We start from the raw sequence: 22166 nt of genomic DNA, 5'->3' as shown, positions 1-22166 counted from the left end.
TTCTCTTAGCATTTCATCATCTGTCTGACCATTTTGCCCAGGTGGACGGTAGTATACTCCTATCACTATAATCTTACCCAACACACATGGGATTTCTACCCATATAGATTTTACTGAGCATTTAGTCTCTTGTATGATCTTTATCTGTTGGGATGCCCTAACTCTCCTGTTTCATTAGTATCCTTCGAGGATACATTTCTCCGAACCATGCACAGCTGAGTGACTGTCGGCTTTCCCCCTTGTTCTTGTTTAAAAGCTGCTCTATCTTCTTTTTAAAGGTTAGCACCAGCAGTCTGGTTCCACCCTGGTTAAGGTGGAGCCCATCCCTTTGGAAGAGACTCCCCCTTCCCCAAAAGGTTCCCCAGTTCCTTACAAAACTGAATCCCTCTTCCCTGCACCATCGTCTCATCCCCGCATTGAAACTCTGGAGCTCTGCCTGCCTCTGGGGACCTGCACGTGGAACAGGAAGCATTTCAGAGAATGCCACCCTGGAGGTTCTGGATTTCAGCTTCCTACCTAAAATCCTAAATTTGGCTTCCAGAACCTCTCGTCCACATTTTCCTATGTCGTTGGTGCCCACATGTACCACGAAAGCTGGCTCCTCCCCAGCACTGTCTATAATCCTATCTAGGTGATGCATGAGGTCTGCCACTTTCGCACCAAGCAGGCAAGTTACCAGGCGGTCCTCACGTCCACCAGCCACCCTGCTATCTATATTTCTAATAATTGAATCACCAACTATGATGGCTGGCCTAACCCTTCCCTCCTGGGCAGTAGCCCTGGGAGACTTGTCCTCAGTGCGAGAGGAGAATACATCACCTGGAGAGCAGGTCCTTGCTACAGGATCAATTCCTGCTACACCAGGGTAATGTTCTCCTACTGGGAGACCTTTCTGATCCAAGGCAGCACTGGGGCTGCCAGACTGGATTTGGGACTTGGCTACTATGTTATAGAGTCTTTGCCTGCAGTCTCATGAACCAATTGGTTTGCTTCTACCCTTATCATCCAATCCATCACTAGTGACAGAGCGAGAATCATTCCTAGTCTCCGAAGAATATATTGCTCCACTGAAGTCTTCTCAAAGATCACAGCAATGATTGAGCAAGTACGTAACTGTTTTGCTCGGCAGTCCATGGCATGGGGCTGCGGACTGTCGCTCTTCCCTCCTTCCCTGAGCTGCAACTGGGATTCCTTGCTAGCAGGGCAGACCCCTGAAAGGAAGCTTGGCAGGTCCTCACGCCTGAATGATCAATGCGTACATTGGAGGGATGCTGCTGCCAGCTGCTCTGGGGCTTCCCTAGGTGCACATGTGCCGAACCTGATTCTTAAAAGGCCCGAGGTGGGAAAACCCCCCACAATGCATCCTGATGACATTGGGACCCACTCTGTATTTAAAGCTCCCTCTAGCACTCCACAAATGCCTCGGCAATAGGTCAACTTCCTGAAAGTAATGAATTGCCTCAGCTATTTCCCATGTTCCTGTTCCTGGCTTCATTGTTCCTGATCCGTGTTCCTGATTTTTGTTCCTGGTTCCTTTTTGGTAGACTGCTTCTGTTCCTGAGTTCTCGTCTTCCTCCTGGTCCATCATCTCTCCTTCATCCTCCTTGTGGTCAGCCTTCAGTTTTGTCCCTCAGCCTCCCGTCTTCTGAATTCTATATCTCCTGTCCAGCTTTCTCTGGTTTTGACTTCGTCTTGCCTATTGACCATGACTGAACTCCTCTTACCACTGACCAACACCTGGACCCTGATCATGATTATACTCCACCTGCCATTGACCCCTGCCCAGACATCATTTCTGCTTACATCCCTCTTGTGCTACATCTTGGCCTGAAACTGCACTTCCTCGGATCTTCACCTCTGCAGAAACCCGTGCCTAGGTCCAGCTGGCTCCGGCACCCGAGGGCTCAACCTAAGGGGAACGTGGGCTGTTATTGGTGAAGCTCTAGTTGGGCCTCTGCAACCGCCTGCACTGCCAGCCGACAGTGGGGACTTTCAGGGCTCCTCCATGCAGGTTGAGCCAACTCCACCTCAGCCCAAGGGTCCACTGCTGCAACAGATTGCCGAGGCCATGGACTTGATGGATGTTACTGCTCTTCAAGCCATTCTGGATCTAATCCACAAGCTCCAGGAACAACAGCAGTTCCTTGAAATCCTGGCAGCCTCCATAGAACACCTTAATACTCGTTTAGATGCTACTGCAGCCCCTGCTGTTCCTACTCTTCTGGTGACTGCCTCCCCAGCACCGAAGTCTCTGACTCATCCCATGCTGCATCTGCCTGCTCCTCCCCAGTATGCTGGAGACCTGAAGCAGTATCGTGGGTTCATCAACCAGTGCTATATGCATTTTTCCTTGCAACCAGCACAGTTCACAGAGGATTCTGTCACGACAACTTTCATCCTTTCTCGTCTCAATGCAAGCTCTCACCTGGGCCTCCCTGCTGTGGGAACGCTCCAACCCACTACTCTAGGACTTGAATCTATTCGTCACAGCCTTCAAAACAGCCTTTGATGAACTTGGCCGGCTGGCAAGATCAGGCTGAGATCTCCTCCACTTGCACCAGGGCACCCAGACCCTAATGGATTATGCCATTGAGTTCTGGACTCTGGCCGCTGAATTCATTTGGAGAGAGGACTGCCTTCGCACCATTTTCTTGGAAGGGTTATACTCCAAGATAAAAGATGAGCTTGTGGCATGCGAATTTCCGGAATCCCTGGAGGGCCTCATCAACCTAACAGGCCACATAGATCATTGCCTTCAACAACGGATCAAGGAGCTCCACATTCAGTGTTGCCCTTTTCCTCTGGCTCCCCACTTTCAACACCCGCTATTACCGCCTGCCTCATACCCTTCTCCAGTGGCACGCACCGAGGAACTCATGCAACTTGAGCAGGGATGCCTTTCGCCTGAGGAATGCTTACGGTAGCGCCATTCTGGTCTTTGTCTCTGCTGTGTCAGTTCAGACCGGGAAACTCCAGAGCCTAGGGTCTGGGGAGAGGGGCCTGACCCTAGGCTTCACAACTCTGGCTCCCCAACTGACTCTTCCTATGACAATCTCCGTAGATGATCGGGACCTCTCCACCTTGGCTGTGGTGGACTCTGGAGCTGGAGGGAATTTCCTAATGAAGGCTTTGGAGGACCACCTTCAAATATTGACCATGTCCAAGAGGGTTCTGTTGATCATTTCTTCAATCTCTGGAGATCCGTTGCTGGATAGGATCACTCTCACCACAGCACCAATGACTTTGTGAACCGGTTCCCTTCATGTGGAATACATTACCTTGCCATCATTGATAAAACCATCCAGCCCATGGTACTGGGGTTACCTTGGTTTCAACAGTGCCTGTCTTAGTTTGATTGGGCTTTGCTGCAGCTCATCAAGTGGGGTCCCAACCTCCATGTTTTATGCTTGGAAAAAGTGGAGGTCCCATTATACCTCATCATAGCGGGTACCTCATCAGGAATCTCTCTGCAGTACAGTGATTTTTCTGATGTGTTCTCTAAGAAAAAAGCCGAGTCTCTACCTCCCTACAGGGAATTTGACTGTGGGATCAACCTGCTACCTGATTCCAAACCACTACGAGGCAAGGTATACCCGTTGTCCCTCCCTGAGACATAGGCGATGTCCGAATATATCCACGAGACTTCTATAGGGGATTCATCTGCCGCTCCACTTCATCTGTCCCGAAAAAGTATTGTGACTGTATGGCGCATTCTTTTGTACTTCAGCCAAACACTGCAGGACAAAAGAATGTGGCAAGCAGCCCTTTATCATGATGGCAGTCCCCAACCTCACGGGACTGCTATCGCCTCAAAGGGTCACTGGCCTGAAAGAAGAAAGCATGACAAATGGGGTGGCTGAGCAGGGGTCAGTGCTGATCCCTGTCTCAATCCGGGGCCGTCAGAGGAAGCGGCCATGACTCCCCCAAAATGTAAATAATAATAATAAAAAAATGAACCTCATGGCAACAGCCCCGGCCCTCCCTTCCCCTTCCCCAAAGCTAAAACTTAAAATGTGCCCCCCCCCCCCCCCGTGTACAAAGCCCTCTAAGTGACAGTGATGGCACCTACCCAAAGTCAATCTCCCCCAGCTGATAGTGATGGCAACCCCAACAGAAAAAAAAAAAGGTCCTGGACCCCAGCCTCCCCCCTCTTGCATTCCCCTCCTGCACCCTATTACCTAAAAACACATCCCTCAGCAGGGCTGGGTGTGGGAGGGAGAGGGATAGGCCTGGGACCTTTTCTTTTTTTCTTTTTTCCATTGGGGGAGCCGTCACTGTCGCTTGCAGGGTGGAGGGAGGGGGAGTATGGAAGCGGGAAGCCGAGGCCATATTTTAAATTTTAACTTTGGGGAGAAGGTAAGGGAGGCCTAAGGCCATCATTGCGCAGGTGCTTTTTTTAATTTATATTTTGGGGTAGTCAGAGCCACTTTGACTGGTGGCCCCAGGTTGATACGGGAGTCATCACTGATCCCCGCTCTACCTCCCTGTTTGCTGCAATATTTTTTTTGTTTTTTGCCGCATTAAGGTCCCAGGCTTCCCGCCTTAGATCTAACACATTTCAAATAGGTGTTATTATTTTATCGCGGTAGACCACCTTCTTGATAACTTGCTAAAATTGACTAGTAATGACCCTCTTTGCATGCATTGGCATTATTCATGCATGCAAATACTATGCAAAGAAGGTCATTGTAATAGGGGAGGGTATCTGGGTGAGCAGATGGAAAATATCACATATATTATGCAATATATGCAATATAATGCACGTTAGAGCATTAACACGGCTTGATCCATCACCCTGTAAGTTATGAAGCAAGGAGCCTCAGAATCTCTGGCTTCTCTCTTTGAGATCCAATAGAGGAATAACTGAGTACAAAATGGCCATTGCTCAGTGTCATTAGTTTCACTTTCACTTTAAAAACTATGAAGTCATGTCATACAGCTAACAGCTGGGATAAACTGGTTGATCGTGCTCCTTCCTTGTTCCACCTTCAAATGGCTCTGCTCTGTCTGGCTTAAGGTCAAAAATGCATTGCTTTGCTTTAATTCCCCCATAGACTTTAACAGGACCAAACTGAATGAGCCAAAAAGGATTCAGATTTTTTAGACACCTCAGCCATTCGGTTTGGTTGCCCTGAACTGAACTGAAAATCAAATCATTTGTCACATTTTTCCATTCAGATCAAAATAAATGCATATCCCTAGTATACATTGTGGGGCGGATTTTAAGAGCCCTGCTCGCCTAAATCCGCCCAAATCCGGGCGGATTTAGGTGAGCAGGGCCCTGCGCGCCGGTGAGCCTATTTTACATAGGCCTACCGGCGCGCGCAGAGCCCCGGGACTCGCGTAAGTCCCGGGGTTTTCGGAGGGGGCGTGTCGGGGGCGGGACCGAGCGCAGTGCCGTTTTGGGGGCGTGTCGGGAGCGTTTCGGGGGTGGGTCCGGGGGCGTGGTTACGGCCCGGGGCGGTCCGGGGCGTGGCCGCGCCCTCCGGACCCGCCCCCAGGTCGCGTCCCGGCGCGCTAGCGGCCCGCTGGCGCGCGGGGATTTACGCCTCCCTCTGGGAGGCGTAAATCCCCCGACAAAGGTAAGGATGGGGTTTAGACAGGGCCGGGCGGGTGGGTTAGGTAGGGGAAGGGAGGGGAAGGTGAGGGGAGGGGCAAAAGAAAGTTCCCTCCGAGGCCGCTCCGATTTCGGAGCGGCCTCGGAGGGAACGGAGGTAGGCTGCGCGGCTCGGCGCGCGCCAGCTATACAGAATCCATAGCCTTGCGCGCGCCGATCCCGGATTTTAGCGGATACGCGCGGCTCCGCGCGTATCTACTAAAATCCCACGTACTTTTGCTTGCGCCTGATGCGCCAGCAAAAGTACGCCTATTCGCGCGGTCTGAAAATCTACCCCTGTATGATTCAAATGGGAAAATGCTAAAAATGGCTTAGCAACAAAAGGCTTGCTGTCTCAGATCATGGGCTAGGCTTGCAGTTTTCTGGCTATTGATGGCCTCAGTTTGTTTTTTTTAATAAATGTTACAAAAAAAACCCAACCTCTGCAACACACATGTGGAAACCCCTACATGCAGTGACTGTTTCTGTGCTCTAGCTCATATGCATCCCTTGGCTCTGCAGGATATAAGACCACTCTAAGAGCACTAGAAGACTCCTTGACCAGAAATCAGCCCCAGCGGCACTCAGTAACTTTTCCTAGAACTCACACACATTCCCAGCCTCTGTCACTCCTGGAGTGCTGCATGATGATCTGTGATAATAGCACTGTCAGAGACAAGACTTGAGAGACCCAATTTGATAGATCAGTGGCCTAGAGCATCATATAAAACAAGGGGAACACTGTGGTGCAGTTGTGTCCCGGAGATGCAATATGGTAGCCCTGGGAATGATGTTTGCATTATTGGCATCACATAGCAAAGATAGTGCCATTGTCTCAGTCTTGCAGATTCCTGGATATGGTATTTTAATATAATAGATTTTTAGATTTAGTGCAGTCATCATTCCCAGTGTTGTCACACAGCTGAGCTAATGTAATCACATGACTCTTTCCTAGAGCTTCATAGCAACTGTGAACTGACATAATTTAACTGCTGTAGCATTTCTGCAGTGTGATGCAGTGGGATCTCATCACTTTACTGAGCCAGAAATGATGAAATAGGGATCTCTGTGCACTTCTGTAGCAAAGGTGATGCAGTAAGGTTTCTGCACATTACTGCATACCTGGTGATGTGGTGGGATCTGAGCACTGAACTGCAGCAGAGGTGACACAGCGGGGTCTTTTGTGCTATGTTGCAGCAGAGGTGATGCAGTGGGGGTCTCAGCACAGTACTGCAGCTCAGGTGACTCAGTGGGGTCTCAGCACTACATACCATAGTAGAGGTGATACAGGAGGGGACTTAGCAGAGGTAATGCAGTGAGGTCTCAGCACACTGTTGTAGAAGGGATGATGCAATGGGGGTCTCTTACTAAATTTGTTTAGATTCTGTGAGTAAAGCAATGAAACACAAACATCTGAACTGAGAATTCTCCTCTCTCCCCAGGTATGAGATTCCAGATACCCAGCTAGCTGATGAGAAGGTTCTTGGTATCCTTCAGGAAAAGGCTAATTTCCAAAATTTCAAAGCCAAACCATTTAATATGTTTGAGTTTTATGACCGGGCTGGCCATGACATACAGGATATGCTGCTGAGCTGTCGTTTCCGGGGTATGGAATGCAATGCTGAAGACTTCAAAAAAGTGAGTATCCTTGGCTCACTTTTATTCTTATAAATTAGTCTCACTGTTGGACAGCAGCAGTTTTTTCAACTGGTGACTTGTTACTTCTGCTAATGTGGAATATCTGAGACAGCATTACATGTGGCCTGCTTGTGGTGCACTCTCATGGGGGTCACATTCTCTGGTTCTGAGACAGTGTTGAACGTGGCATTACTCGTGGCACACTCTCAGGAGTCATGTTCTGAGATAATGCAGAGTGTGGCCTGCTTGCGGCTCACTCTCGGCAGTCACGTTCTCTGATTCTGAGACAGTATTGAATGTAGCCTGCTCAGGCTGCACCTTCAGGAGTCATGCTGTCTGGTTCTGAGACAGTGCTGAGCGTGGCCTCCTCGTGGCTGGCTCACAGGAATCACATTCTTTGATTCTGAGACAGTGCTGAGTGTGGCAAGAATCCTGATCCTGCAATCAGAGTAGTTGTTTGCATTTTGGGGGGCAGCCATTAGAGCCAGTGAAAGTAAGGAGGCAAAGGCATTGGTGTAATGGTGAAAATGTATGACGCCTACTGCAAAACAGTAGAAATGTGTTCTCAGTTGTCATTTTATTTCGATTAGTGTGTGCTAATTTTTTTTAGTGCATGCTAATTTTATAGTGCACATTAAAACGCAACAGAAAATGAAACAAAAAAATGAAATAAAAACAAAACAAAATGACAAAAGCAAACATTTTTTGGCTACACACTCTTATTATGGAGATAGACATAGGCAGACAGAATTAGCGAGAGAGAGAGAATAAAAGAAGCAGAGAGAAAAGAAGATGACAGATTAGGGGGATACAGAGAGAGAAAAGAGTATGGAGAGGCACGGATAAGGAAAGAGAGTGAGAAATGCAGATAACATACACACAGACTCACACATGCACCAAGATAAGCCTTCTCAACAGAATCACATAGGGAGAATTACAGAGTGATGGGGGTTGTAATTTACAGCTGTATACACAATCACTCACTTGCATGAGCAATGTCATTTCTGTGTCGCGTTCTGTAATTATTTCATGCTGACACTCAGTTCCCAGATACAACAGACCCTGTATGATTGTGTTTCCCTTGCAAGATCATTTTCCTCTTTTCTCCTATGCGTTTCTCTCAATCTGTTTTGTTTTTTTTAACTTTCTTTATCTTTCTTTCCTATGTCTGTTCTCCTGCCTGCCTGCCTGCCTTTCTATCTCCTTGGGTCCCTTTGCTTGTCTCTCTCAGATCCATTTACAAACCCATTTTTTTAATACCCCCCAACTCCCTCTTCCCTCTCTCCCCCCCCCCCCCCCCCCAATGCCCCTGTTTCGCTTTTACAGTTTTCTATTAACGCTTCGTCTCTTAAGCTCCAATGAAGTCTTGCTGAGGGCCTATGGCAGTGATGCAAACAATACTTGGCTGTTGAGATCTGGCTGGTTCTGCTTGGGGTTATTGTACAATTCTTTTTTTTTTTTTCCGCAATGAGGAGTGCACGGAGAGCAGTTCAGGCCCTTGGCTGCCCAGTTTTATAATAACAGGGACATGAATGTTGCATACAGTAGATTATCACCATGGGAGCAAGCAGGAGTGATTTAAGATGTTTGATTTAAAAAAGTCGTTCTTCTGGTATTGATGACTCTCTGTGGATTCCCGTTGCTGTCTCTGCTATAGTTGCTTGTACTTTGTTATAGTTATGGGGGAGAAAAAAGCCTGGGTACCAGAAATTGGCAAATAGCTTTTCTTTTCCCCTTAAATATAATCTCGAGTGTCTCTTAGGTCCTGTGAAATATTTCTGGAATATTTGGTGCTGTCTGATGTGGTTATGGGTCATGGGCTCCTTGCTCATTTAGACTGATGAGGCTGTGGGGGATTCACCTTTTGCTCTACCATCTCCCTTCCAACTCTCTCTCTCTCTCTTAATATCTGGCTTCTTTCTTTCTATCTTTCTTTCGCACTGAGACAGTCTCTTTTATGGACTCCTCCCCAGTCCTTTCAAACTTCCTTGTTATTGATTTTACAGTTATTGATAAAGATTCCAGTAGAAGCAGTAAATAATTACTGGTGGTTATCACAAACAAATTCTGTAAGTCATTAAGCATTCTGTCATTACAAACGGGTCCGAAGTGCATTTGAGATGTGAGGGGCTGTACGGGGCTGTGCAGAATTAGAGTTCCGTAATATTCAATCAGTGGCGTGAAGGGAAGACCCTCATTCTCCATGATAATTCCCACAGGAACATATCCAAGTGACTGCAAAGTTGTGGGGAGAGGCTCTTGTCTCCTTATTTTTTTTTTTAAATCAAAATAAGCTTTATTTGCAAACAAATATGTATCTAGCATCATTGTGATCCATATCGCAATCTTTGTTACATTTGCATTTACAAAAATGTCAGGTTGCGTAATTGTTCTGCTTATCTGATTACATGAAAGAAAACGTTTGCATAATGTAAATTTAAACAACTGCTATGTCAGAAATATTCATGTCTCAGCCTCTTCCATTTCAGCACCCTGGATAGTGGTGCAGTCAGGCAGTCAGCTGTCGGTGCAAGAAACTGTGAAAGTGCAAGGGGATTCCTCTCCTTTTCTATAAGGGTAAACCCTGAACAGGGCCTGCGCAACGCCCTGTGCGCACTTGCACAGGGCGGCGGCTCCGAGGAGGTGGCTGCCTAGGTCTACCAGTGGTCAAAATGAGTGGAGGCTGTGGAGCTACTCGGAGAACTCTACCCCATGGGCTTATGCTTATTAGATCAAGTTTCTGATTTGTTCCATGTAAACTGCTACACGGCAGTAGTTATTACCGTTTAACTGTGAACCGGAGTGATATATATTGTATACAGGAACTCCCGGTATATAAAATCCATAAATAAATAAATGGGCAACCGAAGTAAAAAAAAATGCCACAGGACGCATAGGAGGCTTGCTAAACCCCTGCCTGGATCAATGTAGGGAGGAAAAAAAAGCACATCCTCTGCACAAGCCAGCAGCAGCAGCATTTGCGTGACATCATCTCTTGCTGCTGTGGGGTCAGTCTCGCGAGAGGAACAGTGAGATTTCACAGCTCTTTCCACGAGACTGGCTCTGCAACAGCAGGAGATGATGTTACTCAAATGCTGCTCCTGCTGCTGGCTCATGCGGGGTGAGGGAGAAGCCCAACACTAACATAGAAACATAGAAATGACGGTAGAAGAAGACCAAATGGCCCATCCAGTCTGCCCAGCAAGCTTTCACACTTTTTTTTTTTTTTTTTTTTTAATCTCTCATACTTATCTGTTACTCTTGGCCTTTAGTAACCTTTTGGTTCTATTTCCCTTCCACCCCCGCCATTAATGCAGAGAGCAGTGCTGGAACTGCTTCTAAATGAAGTATCTAGCTTAATTGGTTAGGGGTATTAACCGCCGCAATAAGCAAGTTACTCCCACGCATGTTTGTTTACCCAGCCTGTACAATTCAGGCCTTGTTGGTTGTTTTCTGAATATAAATCCATTTTTCTTCGTTCCCCCCTGCCGTTGAAGCAGAGAGCTACTCTGGATATGTATTGAAAGTGAAATATTAGGCTTAATTGATTTGGGGTATTAACCATCGTAACAAGCAAGCTACACCCATGCTTATTTGTTTACCCAGGCTGTGTAATTCAGTCCTTGTTGGTTGTTGTCTGAATATAAAATCATCTTTTCTTCATTCCCCCCTGCTGTTGAAGCAGAGAGCTACACTGGATATGGATATGCATTGAAAGTGAAGTATCAAGCTTGTTTGGTTTGGGGTAGTAACCGCCGTAACAAGCAAGCTACTCATAGAAACTTGCTAGGGAGTCCCTGCACTTGGAGTGGGAGCTGGAAGAGCTTGGGAGTGACTGGGTGAGAAGGTGGGGGAAGAGCATAGGGAGGGGGGAGGAAGAAAGTGATGAAAGCATAGAAAGAGGAGGAAAGAGCAAAGGTTGGAGGGAGGGGGGAAAAGGGGGAAAAAGCTGAGGTAATGAGGAAATAAGGTGAGAAAGGGGAATCATCAGATAGTGAGGGGTGAGAAGGAGAAGAATCTCTAGATCAGTGGTTCTCAACCTTTTTTCTATTGGGACACATTTGGGACACATTTGACAAAGTCCCTCATGAGAGGCTTCTAAGAAAACTAAAAAGTCATGGGATAGGAGGCGATGTCCTTTCATGGATTACAAACTGGTTAAAAGACAGGAAACAGAGAGTAGGATTAAATGGACAATTTTCTCAGTGGAAAAGGGTAAACAGTGGAGTGCTTCAGGGATCTGTACTTGGACCAGTGCTTTTGAATATATATATATATATATATATATATATATATATATATATATATATATAAATGATCTGGAAAGGAATACGACGAGTGAGGTTATGAAATTTGCGGATGATACAAAATTATTCAGAGTGGTTAAATCACAAGCGGATTGTGATACATTACAGGAGGACCTTGCAAGACTGGAAGATTGGGCATCCAAATGGCAGATGAAATTTAATGTGGACAAGTGCAAGGTGTTGCATATAGGGAAAAATAACCCTTGCTGTAGTTACACGATGTTAGGTTCCATATTAGGAGTTACCACCCAGGAAAAAGATCTAGGCATCATAGTGGATAATACTTTCAAATTGTCGGCTCAGTGTGCTGCAGCAGTCAAAAAAGCAAACAGAATGTTAGGAATTATTAGGAAGAGAATGGTTAATAAAACGGAAAATTTCATAATGCCTATATATCGCTCCATGGTGAGACTGCACCTTGAATACTATGTACAATTCTGGTCGCCGCATCTCAAAAAAGATATAATTGCGATGGAGAAGATACAGAGAAGGGCAACCAAAATGATAAAGGGGATGGAACAGCTCCCCTATGAGGAAAGGCTAAAGAGGTTAGGGCTGTTCAGCTTGGAGAAGAGACGGCTGAGGTGGGATATGATAGAGGTCTTTAAAATCATGAGAGGTCTTGAACGAGTAGATGTGAATCGGTTATTTACACTTTCAAATAATAGAAGGACTAGGGGGCATTCCATGAAGTTAGCAAGTAGCACATTTAAGACTAATCGGAGAAAATTCTTTTTCACTCAACGTACAATAAAGCTCTGGAATTTATTGCCAGAGGATGTGGTTAGTGCAGTTAGTATAGCTGGGTACAAAAAAGGTTTAGATAAGTTCTTGGAGAAGTCCATTAACGGCTATAAATTAATTTTACTTAGGGAATAGCCACTGCTATTAATTGCATCAGTAGCATGGGATCTTCTTAGTGTTTGGGTAATTGCCAGGTTCTTGTGGCCTGGTTTGGCCTCTGTTGGAAACAGGATGCTGGGCTTGAAGGACTCTTGGTCTGACCCAGCATGGCAATTTCTTATGTTCTTATGTTCTTACAGGCGTGGCACACTGAATTCTTGACCATAACGGGACTGGATGTAAATATCTGCATTCACAGGAACCCGCCCCCTCCTCCCCCCCTCCGTCCCTAAACAGTGGATGCAGAGCAGAACTAGTATATTTCAAATACCACTTGCTATACAAAAAAGATATTTTGATTCCGGTGCTATCTCAGTAACAGAAACACAAACTCCCTTACTACCAGGCACATTGTAAAATACAAAACCTGAAAAATAAAAACATCCAGTACATGTCTGGCAAACCTTCCATACCATTGCAACACTAATTCCAAGACCTCAAACAGCAATAGCCCTTCCTATGGAAAGGCAGCAGTGCAGCACCAATGCATGTCCTATTGAGAATGAGAAAATGCAACAAAGAAGATTGATACAAATCCCTACCTACTAGTAAAATACCTCACCTCAGTCACACATGCAGATCCGACCTTCACCATATACCGAACACAAGGCCACAAATTACAAATGTGGAGACAAAAACTGGAATGGAAACCTCCAGAAAGCCTCCCTGCATGCAGTGCAAAATGGGAGCGCTAGAAACAGAAATACATTTCCTCCTACACTAAGCAAAGTACAAAGATAGAAGAAATGCACATTCCCCAAACTGACATATTATGACTCTTGCATCCCATCACTCCCCTTCCATGTCTCCATCATCCTTCACTTTTCCCAATTACTCCCTTTCAATCATCCGCTCACACTCATATCCCTGCCCAGCTCCCCCGACCCCCCCAAATCCTCTTCCCTATGCTCCCAAATGCTCTCTTCCCTGCTTGACTCTTCCTACCCCCTTCATCCCATCTCCCTGCCTGCCCAGCTACCCCGACCCCCTGTTTCCCACCCCTTCCTGCTCAATAGTCCCCACACTCCCTCTCCACTCTACATTCATCTTCCCAGCATCCCATCAGGCCCAGAACAGCAGGAGCTGGCAATGTATCTCTTTCATCTGGGTGAAGGATGAAACAGCCTCCCACTGAGCCAGAAAGAAGTTAGAGTAGCCTCCCATATTGCCCAATATAAGAGAAGTCAACCAACTCCCACCCGGGTTGATAAGGAGGCAGCCATCTGCTGGCCCTGCCACTCACCTCCCAGGACCTCACGATACACCAGTGTGTCCCGACACACCTGTTGAGAACCACTGTTCTAGAGCAGTGGTTTTCAACCCTGTCCTGGCCCCTTCCCCCCCCCCCCCCCCAGTCAGTTGGGATATCCACAATGAATATGCATGAGAGAAAATTTGCATGTCGAGGCAGTGCATGCAAATTTTCTCTCGTGCATATTCATTGTGGATATCCTGAAAATCTTACTGACTGGGGGGCCCAGGACAGGGTTGAAAACCACTGCTCTAGAGAGACAGAAATGGGGGAAGAACTGAGGTAGCGTGAGAAGGGGAGGGAGAGAAGGGGGTGAAATGTGGGGGGAAAAGGAAAGATAGTGAAGGAAAGGGGAGGAAGATCTGAGTAAAGGAAAGAGCCGAGGTAGTGAGGCCACAGTCCACCTGGTGGAACCCATCCATCCGCCGATGGCCTATGTAAAGAAGGGACTCTGGGCTGCCAGTGGACCACATCCCACCAGCAGCTTAAGTGAGTGGATGCCACCTTGTGATACCGAACCGATAGAGGCCAGAGTGAAGAGAAGGGCCCAGAGCTCCCAGGGGAGCAATTGAAAGATAAGATAAAGTAAAGCCTGTGTGTGTGAGACAGCATATGTGTGTGTGTGTATGTGTGTGTGTGTGTGTGTGTGTGTGTTTGTGACAGCACGCACGTGGGGAGAGAGGGAGTATGTGCATCTGAGAGAGGAAGCATGAGTGTGTGAACATGCGCATGTATGAGAGAAAGAAAGTGTGTGTGCATACCGTATATGAGAGAAAGGAGAACGTTTGCATGTCCTCCCTCCATCACTAGTCCCCAGGTATGAAGAGTGGGAATTTTTTTTTAATCCTTCTTAGTTTTAATTAGTGGGTGTTTGATGTGTCTGCTGTTTTGAAATATTTTACTGGTGTTTGGGAAATTTAAAAAAAAAACAATTTAAATGAGTTTTTAAATATTGGATGTTTATTCGTCAACTTTCTTGAAATATTTATTTTCATTATTAATATGGTTTTAGTATTATGATTGATACTTTTTATTTCTTGATTTTATTATTTGATATTTTGTGAGGAATGGTGGTTTCTGTTTTTTGCATTATTGCACTATAAACACAGTCTGGCGTTTTGCGATGTCCAGTTCAGTTTTTGTCTGCGCATTTCTATTTCTAGTTTATGGTCTCTTTATTTTGTATTTGGTGAGGGTCTATCAGTGTTTTGCATGTGTGACAGAAATGAGGGATTCTGCTAGTGTGTACTTCTGTGTAGGGTTGTATAGCAGTCTGGCTTGTTCTGTTTTCCTAGGATGAGGTGTATTGGTATTTTAGGAGCTGGTGTTATATTTGCAGTTTTACTTTTTTGTAGGCAAGATTGTTATTGTTTGAGCGCTGGCAATTAGTGCTGTTTTGGCATGGGAGGTTTGCTATATTGTAATTGTTTACTCATGGCTTTCTGAGGGTCAAGCCCACATTCAATATGCATTACAACAGTCATAATAACATATGGGTATTTTTGCAGGGTTTTCTGGTTGGCACCTCAGCGGTGCATGTAAATATTACATACAGGTTATTGTAAGGATATTTTCATCTCAGAAGGTTGTATTCTGAATGTTATTTGAATGCAAAATCTGCTATTATAGATACGTAACTTGTAATTGTGTTTTGTGGAGGGCCAGAGTGGGGGAGAGGGGTGATAGGGCATCTAATACTCATACATTGGTCATGAGTTCCAGAGGAGAGGGGGTGGACCTGGGTAGGGAGGAATGTCAGATTTTAAAGTTTAAATTAGTGGCGGGAGATGAATGAATCCTGGGGAGGATGGGGGTGGGCAGCACACTACTTGTTCGCACAGGGCAACAAAAAAAGCTAGCACTGGCCCTGACCCTGAAGCAGGAATTCTATCATGGGCAGCTAGAGGCATTCCTGCAATAAGCAGGAATAATAAGCAGGGGAAGCAGAACACCATTTTGGTGGTGGTGGTGATAGGGGACCAAGCCAAACAACCAAGCTCCACATAAGGCTTTGCCCAGCATTCTCTTCACCCAATCTCTCCCCTCCCTTCCCAGCAGCATTCAGTTGCCCCCTCCCCTGGCTCCCAATCAGTAGAAAAGATTTGATCCAGTCCAAGTGCTGCCTCCTCCTCACCAGCCACAGCCTTTGGCCTAGCAGATGATAGGAAACAGTGGGGGAGAAGTGTCCTTTCGTGGATTGAAAACTGGTTAAAAGGAAACAGAGAGCAGGATTAAATGGTCAGTTTTCTCAGAGGAGAGAGGTAAACAGTGGAGGGATCTGTACTTGGACTGGTGCTTTTCAATATATTTATAAATGTCTGGAAAGAGGAGTGACGAGTGAGGTGATCAAATTTGCAGATGACATAAAATTATTCAGAGTACTTAAATCACAGGTAGATTGTAATAAATTGCAGGAGGACCCTGTGAGACTAGAAGATTGGGAGTCAAAATGGCAAATGAAATTTAATGTGGACAAGTGCATATAGGGAAAAATAACCCATGCTGTAGTTACACGGTTAGGTTCCATATGAGGAGTTACAACCCAGGAAAAAGATCTAGGCATCATAGTGGATAATACTTTGAAATTGTCGGCTCAGTGTGCTGCAGCAGTCAAAAAAGCAAACAGAATGTTGGGAATTATTAGGAAGGAAATGGTGGATAAAACAGAGAATGTCATAATGCCTCTGTATTGCTCATAATGAGACTGCACCTTGAATATTGTGTGTTGTTCTGGTTGCCACTTCTCAAAAAAGATATAGTTGCACTGGAGAAGGTACAAAGAAGGGCAACCAAAATGGTAAAGGGCATGGAACGGCTCCCCTATGAGGAAAGGCTAAAGAGGTTAGGGCTGTTCAGCTTGGAGAAGAAATGACCAAGGAGAGATATGATAGAAGTTTGTAAAATCATGAGAGGATTAGAACAGGTAAATATAAATTGGTTATTTACTCTTTCAGATAATAGAAGGACTAGGGGGCACTCTATGAAGTTAGCAAGCAGCACATTTAAAACAAATTGAAGAAAATTCTTTTTTACTCAATGCACAGTTAAGCTCTGGAATTTGTTGCTAGAGGATGTGGTTAGGACAGTTAGTGTAGCTGGGTTTAAAAAAAGGTGTGGATAAGTTTCTGGAGGAGAAGTCCCTAAACTGCTATCAAACAAGTTGACTGAGGGGCAGATTTTATAAAACTACGCGCGTGCGTACTTTTGTTCGCGCACCAGGCGCAAACAAAAGTACACCGGATTTCAATAGATACGTGCGTAGCCGCACGTATCTGTTAAAATCCGGGGTTGGCGCGCGCAAGGCTGCCCAAAATCAGCAGCCTGTGCGCGCCGAGCCGCGCAGCCTGCCTCCGTTCCCTCCGAGGCCGCTCCAAAACCCCCCCTACCTTTGTTGCACAAGTTACTCCTGCCCGAGGCAGGCGTAATTTGCGTGCGCCGGGCTGGCTGCCGGGGCGCCATGCTCCGGTCCGGGGGCTGGTCCGTAAGCCGCGGCTACGCCCCTGGAACGCCCCCAATGACGCGCTGGCCACGACACGCCCCCGACACGCCCCTCCAGGAAAGCCCTGGGACTTGCGCGCGCTGGCAGCCTATGCAAGATAGGCTCGGCGCGCGCAGGTGGGTTTGGGGTAGGTTTTCGGGGGTTACGCGTGTAACCTACGCGCGTAACCCTTTGAAAATCTACCCCTTAGAGAACAGCCATTGCTGTTACTGGCATTATTAGCATGGGATCTATTTAGTGTTTGGGTACTTGCCCGGTACTTGTAACCTGGATTGGAAACAGGATGCTGGGCTTGATGGACCCTCGGTCTGACCCAGTATGGCAACTTGTTATGTTCTTAAGTGGCAGATCTCTGGCCTGGCAGTAGATGAGGCGGTGATAGGAAGAGGCAGTAGCAGCTCTGTCCATATATAGAATGCATCTCTTGCCTTCATGTTTTGCTGTCAGGTCAGAGATGACACTGGTGCCGCGGGGCCTCCAGTTCACTGCGCTGCCAAACGTTGGTCAGGGCCATTGCCTGAGTGGCCCACCCTGTTCCACTGCCTGTGGCATTAAAGTATTAAAAGACGTTGTCTTTCTGTTACCTCTGATGGCTTAAGCAAGAGCCTCTGAGGATGTGCCTTTGCTTGGAATGAAACGGTCAAATTTTAAGAAAATTTCTTCTTTTGTTTCAATTCATTTTTAAAAGGAAATGAAAGAAAATTAAGAAAATTTAGTTTTCTCCCTTTGTTTTGTTTAAAAAATATTTTTCGCTGCCACCGCTGACAAAAAAAAAAAAAAATAGGAAAAAAAAAACCTTCCCATGCCTGCCCTCTGTCCTCCCACACTCCCCCAAAACCCTCTTATCATATTTTTCTAATTTCACAGTTCAGGAGTGATCCCTAGTCGCTCCTGCCTCGCCGGAGGTAAACTTAGAAATGGCGTCGGCAGACTGAGGCCACACGAGTCCAGGGACACATTCTCAACACCGGGGGGGGGGGGCTGTTACATTCTTCAACTCCCATACACTTCAAATAGCTCCAAACCTACAGGAGTCACTGTTGAGTGGTGTGGTGGTGGGGGGGGGGGTGGGGGGGGGGGAAGATAACCTCCCGGGCCCTGGGTGTTTTCTTCAACTTCTCTGAAGCCAGTGGGTAATAATTACTGCTGGAAACAATTTGTTGTCCCAACACAACTCCATTGAAAGGTGACCTTTAAAGATGAAACATAGTGCTTCTTGATAAATCCGCGGCTCTAGAGGCTTTAGCAGTACACACAGTCTCAGTGGTAGACGGGGGATCCTTCCTGGGTTGTCTGCACCGACGAGTTAGCTAACCACAGTTTGACTCCCCATTCCCCATGCCTTGGCTCAGATGTCCTGGTGTTAACGTTCTTACCCCCCTGGTGCACCCGCAGGGCGCCTCTTGACTCCAGGACCCGGATACTGGACAGGTATTTACGGTGGTTATGCACCCCAATGGCTGCCGCTTCTCTGCCCCTTTTTACTCCTTGTGGAGCCGGACACCACCGGTCAGATGTCCAGGCTGCGTTCCAGATTTTGGTGAGGTTGGGGGGTTGTGTATCTCTCTCGGTTGGAGAGAAACAGAAGGATGGGATGAAATCACTCCCAGTGTTCAAAATGGAAGGAAGCAAATAAACTTCCCTCAAAATGATTGAAAAATGGAAAGTCGTCTCACCCTCACAAAAGAATATCCATTAAAATAAATACATAAATACATAAATAAATGTCTCTGAATTCTTCTCCAATTCCGGGACCCAGAGGATAGGGCCTAGGATTTCTTCATAAACCAAAAAAAAACCAGGAACTCAGAAGAAAAACTGCTCACTCTTTGATATCCAACTAAAAATTCACACCTCCATAAGGGGTCCTAACCTTATATAGGAACAGAAAGCAACCCCTGCAGCAGCCTCACAAGGGGGCGATATGCATTAGAAAGTATGCTCTTCTAATACTACTCTGTTCTACAGGCATTAGGGATGTGCAGTTGTTTGAAACAAAATAGGAAATGTCAACAACATTTCCCATTTCGTTTCATTACATTTTCAAAATGGAACAAAAGAAAAAACTATGAAATTTCATTGGTTTTCATGGTTGTGTTTAAAAAAAAAAAAAAAAAAATCCTACGTGGGCCCGCTGCTTTCCATGCAGCCTGTCCTCCTAGGTGCCTGCAGACTGCCTCAGTCTGCCCTGCAGCCTGCTCTAGAGCCTGATCTGGGGGCCCACGGCCTACCCCGGAGCATCCTCTGACCCCCTCCCCTTCAGAAAGCTACTGAGGCCAGGAACCCCCACTTACCCCGCCCTTGGGGTCCACCGCAAAGTAAAAGGGGGCAGAATGGAATGCCCACTTGCTTCCTGCCCCATCAATCAGGCCACTGCGGTATCAGCGCGCGGAAAACGGGCGCTCATGATTAAGCGTCCGCTCTCCTAATGCAGGCCGATCGATCTCTCTGGGGCGCCTGATGCGATATGCAAATGGGTTGTCCCAGTAAAAAGGAGGGCACTAGGGGGAAATTGTGCACCCCTAGCGCCTTCTTGGCAGTGGGCCCCCAGGAGAGGTGGCTATCAGTGAGTTAGGTAAAGTGACGCTCGTAAAATTGAGCGTCCCTTTTCCTAACCTGACCGCTGGCACACTTTAAAAAAAATTATTTTTTTTTTACCTAACTCCTTTTTTCACCATATTAAGTCGGAGGAACTACAGGAAAGCAGTATTTTCTGCTTTTCTGTCAACTTTAGGAGCTCCACAAAACTTAACGCCTGCTCCTGGGCAGGCGTTAATTTCTGAGGGTAAAAATGTGCGTGTCGGGCACACATTTTTTTTTTTTTGCATCGGGAGGTAATAGCTAATAGCCTCATCACATGAATTTACATGTGATGAGCACTATTGGCTTCGTGGGGGCTTCGACGCACGTTTTGTATGCGCTAATCCCCTGGGAGGGGCGGGCTGGGACAGCGCCATTATCTGCCTTCCCAGGGAAGTGCACGCTGGCAGCCAGTTGGCACGCGGAGTCTACTGCTGCTTCCCCAGTTCCCTCCCAGTTCCCTCCCAGTCCACTCCTTAATTGGGTAGCTTGTCTCTGAATTGGAGCTTTTTGATTGGCTGTGTCCGCATTTATAAGGTGCAATGGAGAGCCCTTTACACAACTCTGCCTTTTGGAAACAGCTGTGAGCAGACTGGGAGGGAACTGGGAAGGAACTGGGGAAGCCCTACTTGCATCCAACCACAGGTTAACCAGTGCTGTCGACTGAGCCTACTGTATTGCATGGGCCTGTATGTTGTCTTGAAGACTGGTGCCATAGCGACTTTAAAATAACACCAGTCTCAGGGCCGGCTGGTAGCCATTTTCTTGTATGGCTGTATATTCATATGGCACCAAGTGGTCAGGAGGCAAGTGGGCAACACTCCTGTCTCTTTTACTTTGCAGTGACCCTCCCAGATGGGATAAGTGGGGGCTGGGGTAGTTCCCGGCCCTGGCACCATTTGGGAGTAGGGCACTAGGGACTTCCGGAGGCTCCCTAGTGTTTCTTTTTGTTTGTTTTCTTTTTGGGGTTTTAAATGTTTATTTCATTTTGGATAAGATACTGAAGCAAAAAAAAAATTAAACAAAATTATTTTTGCGTTTAAAATACCTACAAAAATGAAAAAACAAAATTTCTGGGCATGCACACCATATTAGCTTTCCTGCAAAGTTACAGTCTAGTAGGGGCCCAGTGGGGTCCTACATGTACAGAACGGTGCCAACCTGGGTCTGGGCCTGGCTAGCGGTATTTTGTATTGAATAAATAAACAATGGCGTTGGCCTTGGTCTAAGCATGCTACCAACTGAGCTGGAGTGACTGGGGATCGCTTCTGCCCTGTGAAAAAAAAAAATATGGTAAGAGGGTTCAGGAGTGGGGAGGATCAGAGGCGGGTTGTGGGAAGTTTTTTGTCTTCTTCTCCTACAGGGCCAACATTTTGCTTTGTGTTGGTTTTATTTTTATTTTTTTATTTCATTTTATTGTTTTATTTCATTTTAAAGAAACTAAAAGAAACTAAAGAAAGAAAGAAAGAAAACAATCAATCCTATCCATATAACCTAGCAATGACTCACCAGGGTTTTAGCATATACTAAAGAGTGATCAGTGATGTGTCTACCTCAGACTGTTAAGTAATCTCAGATGACTCTTCCCCCACCCCCCAGTTTATAGTTATATTGACCTTCATGGTCTTTTACCAATGATAATTTTCTGCCATGTCATGCCAGATCATTGACCTGGAACTTCTTTAATCTTGCATCGTCTTCTCCATTGCAGTTGGAGTGGAAGGTGGAGGCTGCTGCTTATCCCATCCTGGTATCTTTTTTTTTTTTTTGTTTTAATTACCACTGTCAGTCACTGATGTTTCTTGACAATGGGCAGTCTGTCTGTGATTGGTAACTTTTCCATGACCTTTGGTGACTTACATTGTAGTCTATAAGTGATCTCCGATATCCTAAAACATAGACATTTTTGAGGCCTGATAGTTTTCTCCAGCTCCTTTAGGTTTCAGCCTCTTTTGGGCTACCTCAGGATTTCCCCCCTCCACAATGTTATATTCCCTCCCACTCACTTAGCCCAGACATTGCAACCACAGACCTTGATCGGGGCTACGTACTATGAGGATAATTTCAAAACATGCGTGCAGTTTCCCATATATGCATACATATATGATATATGCAGGTTATAAAATATACGTAAATATACTCAGAAACATGTGCATGCACATGGAAAAAATGTGCAAATACATTTTTGCATTTATCCGTATACATTATGACTTATCCGGATAAGTATCAATTTATTTGGCTAAGTAGTAGCAAATCTACTATTTAGCGGACTGTATCTTAAAATACTACTTATCCAGTTAAGTCAGATAGCTGGATAAGTCTATTTATTTATTTATTTATATTATTTTATATACTGCTTTTCTGTAATCATGCCAATTCACAATTTCACTA

The 22166-nt window shown here is 46.0% G+C and overlaps 1 protein-coding gene across 1 annotated transcript in view; it reads left to right on the top strand.

Moving 5' to 3' along the window:
• LOC115087614 (acid-sensing ion channel 1) overlaps positions 1-22166 on the top strand; it is a 520530-nt gene that overhangs the window by 11464 nt on the left and 486900 nt on the right. Inside the window, exon 3 of the mRNA XM_029595019.1 lies at positions 7039-7234. Coding sequence (XP_029450879.1) covers positions 7039-7234 — 196 coding nt within the window. The remainder of the gene's footprint in view (positions 1-7038; positions 7235-22166) is intronic.

Source organism: Rhinatrema bivittatum, chromosome 3 (assembly GCF_901001135.1).
Source record: "Rhinatrema bivittatum chromosome 3, aRhiBiv1.1, whole genome shotgun sequence".
In the NCBI taxonomy this organism is placed as follows: Eukaryota; Metazoa; Chordata; class Amphibia; order Gymnophiona; family Rhinatrematidae; genus Rhinatrema; species Rhinatrema bivittatum.
The sequence above is the reverse complement of the archived record's forward strand: the minus strand, read 5'-3'. Positions and strand labels throughout refer to the sequence as shown.